Here is a 13,773-nt window from a genome sequence, read left to right as displayed (position 1 = left end):
GTCGGGCAATGCGCGGTCAGCGGCGGCGGCGGGGGACCCTCCTTCGGAGACGGCCGGCACGGGCTGCGAGGCTTTGGATGGCGGCGATGCGCGAGTGCAGGGCACGTCGGCATGGTGGCGGTGGGCTGCGTGGTGGTGGAGCCCGTCGGGGCCGAGGCGGCCCGATCTGGTCTGATCCGGGGTCGATTCTGGCGACGGATGGCCTGGTGGCCGCTGGCGGCTCCTTCTGCTGCTCCTGGAGGTCTCCCTCCTGCCTCCATGGGTGGGAGGGGTGGCTGTTGTGCGGCTGCGGGCAGGGTGGCTGCGCGTTCGTCCTGGATCTTGTGCTGGTTCATGGTGGGTGGCACGGGTGGGGCAGCGGCCTGGCGTGGCTGTTGCTCCGGCCGTGGGCGGCAGCACGGGGAGGTCTGGCGCATGGCGGTGGCCTCCCGGGGGCGCAGCGGCTACACGGTGGCTCGGCGGCTCTGCCCACGGCGACGACCGGCTTTACTCCGGCGTTGACTTGTCTGCGGTCGGACCGTTTCGACCTTCGCTCCATATCCTCTTCGTCCGGGCAATACTTTAGTCCAAGGGTTGGCCCTCTCCCAGCTGCGGTCCATCGCTCGTCTCACGCCCGGGGCTACAGGACCGAGCTCCTCTTGCGCCCGGCAGCAAGACCGAGCTCATCTCGCGCCCGGCGGCATGACCAAGCTCGCCTCGCACTCGGCGCTGCGGGACGGGGCGATGAAGGCCAGTTTTATCTGGCCTATTGGGTCTCAGCGCCGGGGGTCGTCCAGGGGTGCGAAAGAAAGACAGGGCCTTTCCGCTCGTCTCTTCGGTTGGGGTACGACCGGTCTCGGGTCAGGTGGTGCATAGATCTTGGATGTCGGGGTGGCGGCCCTGGTGGTGGTAGCGCGGTGCATTTGGGCACAACCCGCGGCTCGGTGCTGCCCGGTGACCATGGCCGTGTGAGCAGCATGGCAGCCGGGGTGTGGCGTTCGGTGGCGATGAGTGTTGGCCGGGGTGAAAACCTATTCTATCTTTGGACAGACCGGCGGTGGCGAAGCTCGTCCCTTCTTGAAGGCGTCGCCACGGCTCTCATCGCCCGTCGTGTTGCTCCAGGGTAAACTTTGATCCTCGGATCGGGCGGTGGCTTCGCTCCGGTGTTGTATCCTTCCTGAAGGCGCCGCTTTGGAGTCCATGGATCGTCATATGCGGCTTCATCTCTTCGTAGATAGGGGTGGTGTTGCCGCGCTCAACGCCTGTGTATCCTGCCTTGGGCGTGTGTTGTGGTAATCATTGCTTTATATATAAAGCGGTGCGGAAGCCTTTTTCGGTAAAGTAAATCAAATAATAACTCACCGTAAAAGATGTAGAGACAATTACGTAGTATACCAAATCTAGAAACACAAATATGTAGGTCACACAACTATACTTGCTCAAAAATTAGAAAAGAAATGTACGAGAGATGCCCAACTACAAAGAAATGTGACTGTGCATCCAAATGTTTTTGGCCAGTTGGATGGACAATTTTTAAGAGAGGAAGATTGATGAACAAAATTATAGGAGGAAAAAAATCACAAAGTTTCACATTTGAAGTATCGATCAAGCAACATTTTGGATTTTTGATATACTGTCACTCGCATCCCTCGATCTATGTGTTGTACAATATAATCAAGTCATCACGGTTTCAAAGCTAAAAATCAGAAACCGTAAAGTTGGGTAAAGTCAAACCTATAATTACCCATATATCTAGTATAACAAAGAGATAACTGGAAAAGGAACGGAATTTAAATAAAAGCTTCCATTTCAGAAAAGAAGCTTCAATGCTTCACCTGGGACTTATCAATTTGTGGGGATTTTACATGAGTAACTAGTTCCCTACAGTAACGGGCAGGAACACATGGAGGCCATAATCTGCATACTTCTCGTACGTACACATGTTCTGACTTCTTCCATGAAGAAAATTGATAATGTAGCTCAATCTCAATCCATCGTTCATAGCAAAGATGGTGTGAAGCAATCAGCTAGGGTATGATCACCAAGCACACTTTATCTCTCTGGAATACCATACACAACATAAAAGAGCGATATGGGGTTTTTTTGGCGGGAAAAAAAGAGTGATATAGTGTTAACAACTCGCAATCCCGGCCCAGTTATGTTGGGCTCAAACGACAAACATGGCCTACCCATCTCGGGAAACAGTAAACACAAATGCCTCCCATTACAAATGCATGATGAGCAATTGGCCTTGGGTCATGTAATCGCGAGGCTACTTAAAGCAGACTTTGGCTACCCACTGAGTTTCTGCTCATCCAAAAAAAAGGCTCCCCACTGGGTGACAAACTTTTAACCCCTGTTCAAGACTTCGTCCGATTAACCAGTTAACTTACCGATTAATCCCTACTCGTAGAGTCGCCGAGTAGCCGATAAACTAATAAATCATCGGATTTGATTAAATGGCTGATTAACTTGCTGATTAGCCTATTAGTTGCCTACTCGCCAGCTAACCGAGCAGCTACCGGTTAACGATTTCCTTAACAATGCTTTTAACAGCTTTGTAGTGAAATCAATCGGCTGAACCAAGTAGAAAGCACCACAATTCAGCAAAGAAAAAGTCCCTATTCACTCCCCTAATAGATCTTGAGTTAAAAAAATTCTTGAAATAAAATATGACATGGGAGTTTGAAAGCTGAACTGTGGACAGGTCATCAAGTAGCTGCTAGCAAGAAAAAAATTCATTGTGCTGCTACTTTTCCTGATGCTTCCTAACCCCATAGTATGATTCAATAGAATATACCATATGAGCTCCCTGTTCCTCTTGTAGGAGTAACAAAGCATAGGGTATTGCACTGGCACCATATACATTGTAGGTGATGGATTTAAATTAGAAGTGTAATGTGCTCGACTCATTGGGTACGATAAATAGGTCAGGCTGATGTATCTTGAGTAGCACATGGTCATTATGGTATCAGAGTACTATGCATCTGTTCAATGTTGTAGCCCTTAGCGAGAATTCAGTGCAAGGAATTCCTGGAGAGCTATTTGGTGTGTATATAAACACATGTCTTGCAATAGAAGGTGTGCAACCCAAGCATGACAGAAATGTGCGGTTAGCGAAGGTAGCAATTAACAACTTCACCATTCAGGAAAAAGGATGAAAGACTCATGAGTAGGGTCGTATATATGTCGACCAAGTGAACAAGGTTTCAAAACTATAACCTGTCGCAGAAAAGCTATAACCCTAAAATAAAAGGTCGGGAAGGTCAAAACCAAGGTCACCCATCTATCCGAAAGAGAAGGATGAGTGGGGAAAACATTCAACCCAAAGCTTCAAATATTGGTTGCTGGATGAAGAGAAACAAAATTTGATATGCCATAAATCACTCCTTCAATCCTTGCAACTGGATGAATTTCGCTAGGATTTTACATGACCTGCAAGATGTCGACACAAATGGACCATTCACCAATGATTTCTCATCAAGGTCTGCAGGCTGCTCAAATTCTTTAGACTGCTCCCACATTGCATAGAAGGGTGGTTTAGTGGAACAAAACAACAGACGGGAGTTTCAAGAAGAGTACACAGACAATAAATCCAATGCTCTCTAGCCATGAGAACTCAAGCCGCACTGCCAAGTTTCCTAGTGTCTCCTAACCCCAGAAAGTTTTTTGTGTTCTTCGAGGGTAAGCAGTGTCAAATGAAATCCATGTTCTTACAATTTACAAACATAGGCTATCATACTGGTGCCGCTACTATATTGTGGTACATATCTACATATACCATATGTGTTGTTTAGCCCACAACTTCAAATAAGAACAATAATGTGCTTGAGTCATGGGGTGCAGCAAACACGCAAGCTAATGGTATCATGGGAAGCACATGCATTATGGTATTGTAGTGTTGTGTTCATTGATGCGTGTCTTAAGGTGAAGTTGATACAAGGAGGTACTAAAAGGGATTATTTAGTCACTATGTATAACCACATTCATACAAATCAACTTAAAGCTTCAAATGCTTCAATTGAGACTTGTAATTTTGTGGTGGGGGTGGGGAGGGGGAGGAGGTTACATGAATAGCTAGATTCCAATAGTAGCTGACAAGAGCACATGGAGGCCGTAATTTACATGTCTTTAATTAATATGTACACATGTTATGGCTACTTCGATTTATAAGTCTAGCTCCATCTAAATCCATCATTTGTAGCAAAGATGGTGTGAAGCAATCAATTAGAGTATGATCACCAAGCATACTTCATCCGTCTGAAATACCACACACTACATACAAGAGCAATTTAGTGTTACCAAGCCGTGATCCCTAGCCAACCATGGTAGGCCGACACGACAAACAAGGTCCACTAAGGCCGAAGTAACACGAGAAGCAGCCACCTCACAACACAGCTACGTGATGAGCAATGGTTCAGTGGTCATGTAAATCGCAAAGCAAACTGTTGTATAAGCTTACTCGGCAAATGGTTGTATAAGCTGCTTAACGAGGAAGGTGTTTGATGCTTTTTTTTTTAGAAAAGGAGGATGACCCCCGGCCTCTGCATCTGGGAGATGCATACGGCCACTTTATTAATTATTCTCGAGGACCTTACAAAGTATTACAAACAATATACCTGAAACTACCATCTTGGCAACATATGCCGCTCCTCTTATCCATATGATGTAGGGATGCTAGCTGGGCCACTACCCAAACCACTCACCTAAACCTAACATCAAAAGCCGGAAGCCCCAGCCGAGCCACATACCGGGTCTGGGGCACAATTCGGTCAGACGCACTCTTGTGTCGTCGCCGCCATCTTCCACAGGTCCGTCTTCAGATTATATTGAATCTTCTACCTTGTGAAGGCCACTACTGCCATCGACGTCACCATGACGCCAGACATCTACCTCCTCCTGCGCGAGTCCATCTCCGCGCATCAGACGCCGAGCCTCTACGGCACCATGCCGCCGATCTCCGCCGCCATCAATGAGTGAGATGAAGTACCGCTCCACCACGGCAAGTACAAGGTGAGGAAGGGCGAGGTCGCCATCGGAGACACGGCCAGAAAATAAGCACCGCAGCCACGAGAACAGCCCGGAGCTGCGACGCGGTAGATCAGATGGGCCGCCACCAGGAACCAGACAAGCTCACCATGCACACCCAACATCCCCATGCCCAAGTCGGCGCCTTCAAGAAGGTAACGACGCTGTGGCGCCGCCGCCGCTTAGCCACCGGGGCTAGGGTTTTCACCCGGGCGCAGGGGGAGGGGGAGGCAGGGGAGGTTTAGCCTCGGCGCCGCCACCAAGGAGGGAATGGCGTCCGGGACGCCATCGACGCCGTGACCGCCACCGGCGGCCAAGGGTTTCCCCCGGCCAAGCACCCTGCCGCCACCTCCGAACCAGCCACAACATCAGCAGGCGCGTGCACGCCGGAGATCCAGGCCGGCCGGAGGTCATGCATCACGAGCGGACCAGATCGCCTCCGATCCGACGAGGGGAGCTCGGGACCTCCCCGCGCCATGACCAGCGCCCACCGGGACCTCGCTGCCCACGCAGCCGAGGGGATCCGGCCTACCTCACCGACGAGCACTCCCTGCCGCCAGAGGAGCGCCGTCCGCACCAGCGAGGCCGCCGCCTCAGATCCGACGCGCCGGTCGCCGCGCTCCGCCGCCGCGCCCGAGGAAGCCCCCCGCGGCCCCTGATCCAGGTGAAAGACCAGGCCCGAGGTGGATCCTTGGCCCCCGCGATGCGCCGCCACGACCAGCCCCGCCGGCTGCCGGACAGAGCTGACCCTGGACGCCGCCGGCACCAAGCCGTCCCCAACCACGCCGTTGGAGGCCGCCGGCCGGCGCCCGGTCCAACACCCCCGCAACAAACAGATCTGGACAGGGGAACTCCAGATCCGCCGCCACCGGAAGCCACGGCCGGCCACCCACGTTGCCCATGCAGCCGTGGTTGCACAGCCCCGCCAAGAACCCCTGGGGCCGCCGCCCCAGCATCCGAACTCCGCCGCCCCGCATGGCGCCCAGGGGCACCGCTGCGCGCCAGCCAGAGGCCCCCTCGAGGAGAAAAGGAGGCGAGCCCGCCACCGCCGTCCACCGGACGAGCTTCGCTCGCTGGCTTCCTCCGGCGGCGGCGGGGGAAGCAGGTGGATGGGGGGTCAGGGGCGGCGGCGGCTAGGGTTCGCCCGAGCCGCCCCCCTGGAGGCAGCGCGAGTGAAAACCACAAAGGGAGAATAAAATAGTACCACAAAGGGAAGGTGTTTGATGCTAAGCCTACTGATTCACCATTTTGGAGGGGCTTGATGAAGGTCAAGTCATCCTTTTTTAAGATAGGTTCCTTTACGATTGGCGACGGCCAATTGACGAGTTTTTAGGAAGATACCTGCTTGGGTGACACTCCATTAGCTCTACAATACCCAACCTTGTATAATAATGTGTTCAGAAAAGAGGATTAAGTGGCTTCTGTTCTTGGGGATAGCCCTTTGAACATCCAATTTTGCAGGGCATTACTAGGCGTCAAATGGACTAAGTGGATCCATTTGGTTTCTAGATTGATGTCAATTAATCTAACTCGGATGCCAGATTCTTTTCAATGGAGGTTGACCAGTAATAGTGTCTTCACTGTGAAGTTTGTATATGCGGATCTTATGGATTCTGGACCTATTTTCGAAAAAAAAAACATATTTGGGAAATAAAGGTTCGTTCCAAGTTCAAAGTTCTCTTGTGGTTTTTGCAGAGGGGGGTCGTTCTTACTAAAGATAACCTTGCTAAGCATACCTGGCATGGCAGCAGAAAATTGTTGTTTTTGTGATCAAGAGGAGACAAGTAATCATTTATTGTCATATTTGTTTACTACATTAATCTGGCGCATGGTTCATGTTACATACAATTTAGCACCGCCAATGAGCATTTCAAATTTGTTTGAAAACTGGTTAGGTGGTATTCATCATAAGTTGAAGGGCCAAACTTGTGTGGGAATTTGTGCTATTCTCTGGGCAATATGGAATTGCCGGAATGATTGCGTCTTTAACAAACCATCTTCTCTAAATTTCTTGCAGGTTATCTACAGAGCTACAGCTTCAACACGTATGTGGCCATCACTGCAGCGTGTGGATGCACGGGCGCTTAGGTGCAGCCGACTAGAAACGGTTGCACAAAGTTTGTTTAACCAGTTTGGCTGGTGAGCCACTTGTAGATTATGTGGATGAGCTATGTAATCTCGAATTCGACCGTTTGTGGTTGTGTTTTCTGCTTATTTGTTTCTACTGTCGAGCACTCATGACTTGAACTTCTTATTTCATGCTAAATAATATGGTTGTATGCATCGTGTGATGCAGAGACCAGGGTACTCCCCTTTTCAAGAAAAAAACAAATCATGAGGCTAATTAAGGTAGATATCAATTGCCCGCCACGTAGCGAACTTGTAAGTATAACAATTCCTCAGCAACTTCAATCGGATGAAAGCACCAAAATTCAGCAAAAAAATTGTCCCTCATCTCTCCCTTAATAGGTGTAGAGTTAACATTTCTTGGAAACTAAATATGTCATAGGAATTTGAAAGTTGAATTGCGGAGTATTCCTCTAGTGTTCACTAGCTACCAAAATCAACGCCTCGCTGCTACTTTTCCTGATGCTTCCTAACCCCATAGTATGCTTCCATAGCATAATCACCAGAGCTCCGTGTTCTTCTTGTAGGAGTAACAAACATTGGGTATTGTGCTAGCACAATTCAAAAAGGAGTGGTATATATATATTGATATGTTGGGTACATTGTAGGACAGAGATTTAACTACAAAAGTAATGTGCTTGACTCACGAAGCAAGACAAATAGGACAGGCTGGTGTATCTCGAGTACACAAGGTCATTATGGTACTGAAGTGTTGTGCATGTGCTCATTGGTGTAGCTCTTAGAGAGAATTTAGTACCAAGGAGTTCCTGGAACGCTATTTGCTTGAAGGTGTGACACTCAAGCGTGATCAAATGTGCAAATCAGCATAAAAGACATCAGTTAACAACTCCATTCAGAAAACAGGATGAAGTACACATGAGAAGCCATAACTCAAAAACATCAAAGCCCGTCTATCTGAAACAAACGGATGCATGGAAAAATTCAAAATTCAACCCAAAAGCTTCAAAATTTTGTTGCTGGATGAACAGAAACGAAATTTGATGTCCCATAAATCTCCCCTTCCATCATTGCAATTGAATTAATTTCACGATGATTTTGCATGAACTGCTAGATTCCATCACAAATTGGCAGAATACACGCTCAGAACATGGTCTAGATCAAGAGATTTTTCAAAATTACTCCCTCTGTCCCATAATGTAAGACGCTTTTTCACACTAGGGAGGAAGTACTAATCTTCTCACGTCATGTATTAAACATGGCCACCATTCACCAATGATTTATCATCAAGGTCTTTGGTCTGCCCAATTTCTCTAGACTGCCGCCACACTGCATAGAAGGGTGTTTTAGTGGAAGAAGTTTCAAGAAGATACCCAGACAATAAATCCAATGCTCTCTAGCCATTGGAACATAGCACAGTAGGTTATGTTTGTAAATTGTAAGAGCATGAATTTCCTTTACAATGGATACCATTGAAGCACACAATTGACTTGGGGTTACGAAGCATCAAGAAACTTAGCAGTGCGACTTGAATTCATGTTGTTTAGCCCATAGCTTCAAGCAAGACGTGAGTCATGGGGTGGGACGAATAGTGTTCTGTGTTCATTGATGAATGTCTTGAAAGTGAAGTTGATACAAGGAGTTACTAAAACACTATTTAGTCACAGTGTATAATCACCTCATACAAATTTAATGAGTGAGGTACTCAAACATGAACAAATGTGTGGCTAACTAAGAAAGACAGCAATCAAAAACCTCATGTGGAGGTACAAAGATAACCTAGAATGAATAGGACCTTAGATCAAATGAACCACGGTTCCGAAGTTCGAAATCGAAATCATTAAAGCTAGGGAAGGTCAAACCTACTATCAGTCTATCATCCATCTGTCTAGAGCAAAAGTTGAAGTGGGAAAAATTCAAAAATCGGCCCAAAGCATCAAATGTTAGTTGCAGGGCAAAATTTGGTACCTACTAATCCACTTTTCCCGTTGAGAAAGTTAAATGCTTTTGTTCAAAGATAGAAGTTCTACAAGAATGTTCCATGAAATAGTGAACAACCATATTTTCAGAATAAATGACAGTATCAGATAAAATTTGATCTATACTTGCTGCTCTAATTTGTGCAGATAAAAGAAATACATATTGGGGACAATATCAGATAAAATCCACTCGGTATGCTTAATTCGTGATATTATAATTCAAAATAAAGGCATATTGCAAATTTCCAGTCAAATTTTGATTACAAAAGCTTCCCTTTTGCAGGAGACTGAAACAGATTAAGGACAGATCACAGAGGCTGAAGCTTTCAGCTCCTAGACATGGCAAAAAAAAAAACAGCAAAACAAATGAAGCATACGCTGTTAGTTGCGCATGTTCTCTCTTCTAGTTCTAGGTACTACCTCTGTTTCTAAACATAAAACGTTTTGGCAGTTTAAACTGAACTGCCAAAACATCTTATATTTAGAGAACAGAGGGTGTATTATGGATATATATGTTTCCCTGTCAATCCCTACTATTTAGACTTCAAAATTAATCTAGGTAGTGCACAAAATAAAATAAAAGGCAGGAAATGTGCATGAAGAGTACATAATTTTTCGTGTTGTGTAAGTTGTGTGCTGCAAGTATTTATTCAACTAATAACCCAATCTAGGGATCGTGTGAAAGTTGCCTATTTCAAGAATAGATTCGATCTATCTGGTTGCACTTTAAAATCCTTAGTATTTTTTCAGTAAACAACAAAATGGGTGGACGATATCAAAGTTTTTTATTAATACTCAAGTATATAGTGTATATATTTACATATCCCATGATCATCCAAGGATTTGATACCATGCTCAAACTGTATGCTTCTTGGTCATCAAAATTGCCCTGCAATAGCCCAAACTCCTAACATTTTATTCAGCTGAACAGGATGAACAAGAGAAAATGACAAGGAAGATTCACTTTGGGGGAAGGGAGGAACCTTGTATACTATTGACTCGGAATTATCCTGATAAGCTCAATGTCAAACAGGAGAGTTTTGTCTATTAATCCTTGATTCCTTAGAACGAAATCTAGAGCTCTTTGTCCCTGTAAGAAAAATATGGTGCTTTTGTAATATAGTCATCAAAATCATAAAAAAAACTTCTAAATTCAGGGAAATATATTACCGAAAATGTTGTCGGTTTTGGGCCTAACTTGTTCAAGTCATTATCTGGGTATCCAATATCCGGTGGTACTATTATCCTGAAGGGTGTGGGCATCAGTAATACGGTTAAAAGTTGTGTTGATACATTTATAAATTGTGGTTACGGAAATGTGGGACTGACCTTCTAACTCCACCGGGACGCATGCCTGTCATAGCCTCCTCAAAGGCTGGTATTACCTAATTGATGTTATTACGAATGCTACTTGTCAGCAAGTAACAAATAGTAGCTTCAGAATACACAATGGAACGAAACCTCTAAATGTAATTAAGTGTAAGCGAACTATCACCCGAGTTCTAGAGAAGCTGTTGTTTTGATCATAGACAAACTTAGCATTTGTACCTCGAAAGAACCACCTTTGGTCTTGTTTCGAGCTTCAAAAATGCGACCGTAGTATCCAATTGTGTACCCATCCCAATCAATCTGATGTGCATTCACAAACCCAAGTCAACATCGTGGTTGCACACCTCAACAAATAAAGCTGAAGAACATACATGCAAAATGACCTAGAATCCGATGCAAATGTGATGCTTGCTACTCACCACTACTGTCTCTCCCTTCTTTGGGGATGGGCCCTCTCCAACTCGCAAGTCCTGTAATTCCTCATGAGAATTGTGAACCTAACAAATCTGAACTTTTGAGTATTATGCAGGAACCATCGAATGGCAGTGTAAGCGCCTTGTATTGGAGGCCTGATTCTGTTTCAGTGTAATCTGGATAACTCATTTTCGTCTTTCCATAATCCTTCCCACGAAGCGCTGGCACTATAATTGCAATATCAAAGAGTTAGGCTTGATTGCACATTTTACTTATGAACACCTATATGAGTTTGAACAGAAAACTAGATAACTTAAACTTTCAAACAGAAGCTCATTTAGCAGCAGTTGGCTATATATGTCAGCCCCCAGTACCTTCTTAAGTTGAAAGATTTTTCTGTAGTACCAAGAGACAAACCAACAAAATAATGTCTAATAAATATGTGAAAAACAAGGTATGACAGATCACGGCCTTAAGGTGAAATTATTTTTAGTCTAACAACTGGTGTCTCTTCTACAATGTCAATGTAGCAGATTTCAGTAAAACTATATGTCAGCTAAGCATTGATGATACCTATGAGGTTTACAAATACAGTCTTAATAGGTTGAAACTTCAAAGGATGTGTTATAGTAGAGAAAACCTGTCTATTTTGAGATGGGAGGATATTGACTGAAAACTCACTGTCAGTAAATTCAGCTTTTGCTGCTCCCTTCTCCAGACTGTACTGAAGGGAGCCAATGGTGAGACTAATTGCAGGGATCAACAGTAGTCTCCTTCTTTCTACCATACCACCTGTAATAAAAGTAGTAAAAGAACGAAGCCAAGGTCAGTACCATTTGAAATATTGTCAAATCAGTAGAATTAATAAAACTAAATTTAGTTTCCAAAAGAATCTGCTACAGAATCTGTGTCCTGAAATTATCCCAGGGTCGTTGAAGACCACGAGAATTGTCTTATCAAAAGGCGTGTCTGCTCTTCGGCGGCTAGAGATCAAGCTTCAAAGGACAAGATCAGAAGCCCCAAATGATGCTGACTAAAGAGGCCACAAATGGCAATTTCGGGTTTAAGATGACATATACCTATGTTTCTTAACGACATATTTTGGTTCCACACAATTTGGATGGTCATTTGCTATTGATCTCTGGATTCTTTTATTCTGAGTTTTCCATCGATAGAAATGTAACAGGTACCCTGATTCCAGAATACAGCAAGTACTATCTACCAGTCACAGTTCTGTATTTTCAACATTCAGACAAACTACATTCAGCTTCTAAATCCTACTAGCTGTATCAATAATCACATCTTACAGAAACTTCACAGTCCTTAACAGGGGGCGGACTCCAATGCGTTTCAGCTCGACCACTAATTTTTGTAGACAGTAATGCTAGCGAAGCATCTCAACTAGGATCGACATGAACAGGTCCTACGCACGCATTGAACAATCTGCAATTGTCCGCGTAGAATAAGAGGAACAATCCATCGAAGCAAGCTAGAGTTGCTTACCATGGCAAGAAGAGATGACCCGAGCACGGCGGCGGCGGCCAGGAGAGGAGGAGAACTCGAAGGTGGAGTGAGCTGGGCGGGGGAGGACTACTTTCAAATTTTGTGAACTTTTTCAAATTTGTGAGTTTTTCTAAATATTGAAAGTTTTTCAAAAAATTGAATTTTTCCAAAGTTTATGAAAAAAAATTCAATGTTGAATGGTCAACGTATTTGTTGAACTTTTTCAAAACTTCCTGGTTGTTCGAATTCATTAGTTTTTAGTGCACGAATTATGTTAGTACAGTAAGTATAGCAAACGAGCTAGAGGGCGGAGATGCAATTGGGTAGCGGCCCATGAACTAGCCTACCGAGTGCCAGTTCCCCTTCGACGCCTGAAACGCCGAATAGGAGGTCTCCCCAATGGAACTTCCTATTCGGCGCCTTAAGCATCAAGGGAGCTCCTATTCCACGCCTTAAGCGCTAGATCACTACCAGGCGCTCACACTATCGTCAGTTCGGCCGATCCATCTAAAGTGCGGCATTGTGTCGCTCGGCCATTCAATATACACGGGCTTGCATGCTCAGTTGACGATCAAATTTTTGAAAATTTCATTGGACTTTTTTTTAATAAAAAATAGAAAAAAATGCAAAGTATGTTCATGAATTGAAATTTTCATGAACATGAATAATGTTCGCAAATTCAAAAAAAGTTCACCAACTCAAAAAGGTTTACGAGTTCCAAATTTTTTTCCGGGATTTGAAAAAGCTCCATGCATTAATAATCGTTGGGTTTGAAAAATGTCTGTGTCATTGAAAAAGTTCATGGATTTGAAAAAAGTTCACACATTTTAAAAACAAAATCACAAAATGAGGAAAAAAGGAAATCAAAAATTTGTTTGATAATAGCCAATGAATTAAAAAAATCGTGAATCACATTTGAATGTGCGCTGTCTAGAAGTAAAGAAAAAAACTAATGGACCTAGACCAAGGTGGAGCGGGGTGCTCCAGTTTGCAGATTTGCCTATTACTGGCGCTAAGGACCTAATTAGTCCCGGTTTAAATGGGACCTTTAGTCCCGATTGGTGCCACGAACCGGGACTAAAGGGTGCGATGCCCATTAGTACCGGTTCGTGGCACCAACCGGTAATAAAGGTTAGACCTTTAGTTCCGGTTCAAGCCACCAACCGGTACTAATGGGGTTTGAGGCATTAGTACCTGTTCATGGCACGAACCGGTACTAAAGGTCCCATTTTCAAACTCTACCCCCCCTGTGGATCGCCTTTTCAGTTTTGTAAAAAGCAAAAGAAAATGATAAAAACTTCAAAAATTAAAATCCTTCCAGATGTAGTTATGTTACTACATGTACTAGTTAGGAAAATTTAAAAACTTAAATTTGGACATGTTTTGCAAAAAGTGTAGGGAAAATGTAAAACGGCTATAACTTTTGCATACGATGTCAGAAAAAAGTATAATATAT

At 44.8% G+C, this 13,773-nt stretch overlaps 1 protein-coding gene across 1 annotated transcript; it reads right to left on the bottom strand.

Moving 5' to 3' along the window:
* Positions 1–9,303: 9,303 nt before the first annotated feature.
* Positions 9,304–12,398, bottom strand: LOC123051188 (peptidyl-prolyl cis-trans isomerase FKBP19, chloroplastic). The gene is made up of 9 exons (XM_044473994.1): positions 12,318–12,398; positions 11,496–11,606; positions 10,956–11,041; positions 10,820–10,870; positions 10,620–10,700; positions 10,401–10,456; positions 10,242–10,317; positions 10,055–10,161; positions 9,304–9,960 (listed from the first exon to the last, which is right to left on the bottom strand). The coding sequence occupies exons 2-8, from the start codon at positions 11,599–11,601 to the stop codon at positions 10,063–10,065; spliced, it is 555 nt and encodes a 184-aa protein (XP_044329929.1). The 5' UTR covers positions 11,602–11,606; positions 12,318–12,398; the 3' UTR covers positions 9,304–9,960; positions 10,055–10,062.
* Positions 12,399–13,773: the final 1,375 nt, after the last annotated feature.

This window comes from Triticum aestivum, chromosome 2D (genome assembly GCF_018294505.1).
Source record: "Triticum aestivum cultivar Chinese Spring chromosome 2D, IWGSC CS RefSeq v2.1, whole genome shotgun sequence".
NCBI lineage: Eukaryota > Viridiplantae > Streptophyta > Magnoliopsida > Poales > Poaceae > Triticum > Triticum aestivum.
This window is presented reverse-complemented; position numbering and strand designations above follow the sequence as displayed.

Coding starts and splice junctions, on each gene's coding strand:
- LOC123051188 (XM_044473994.1), bottom strand. CDS start 11,601: ATGGTAGAAAGAAGGAGACTACTGTTGATCCCTGCAATTAGTCTCACC. Junction 11,042..11,495: donor AAAAGCTGAATTTACTGACA/GTGAGTTTTCAG, acceptor TTGCAATTATAG/TGCCAGCGCTTCGTGGGAAG. Junction 10,162..10,241: donor CAAAACCGACAACATTTTCG/GTAATATATTTC, acceptor TTTTTCTTACAG/GGACAAAGAGCTCTAGATTT.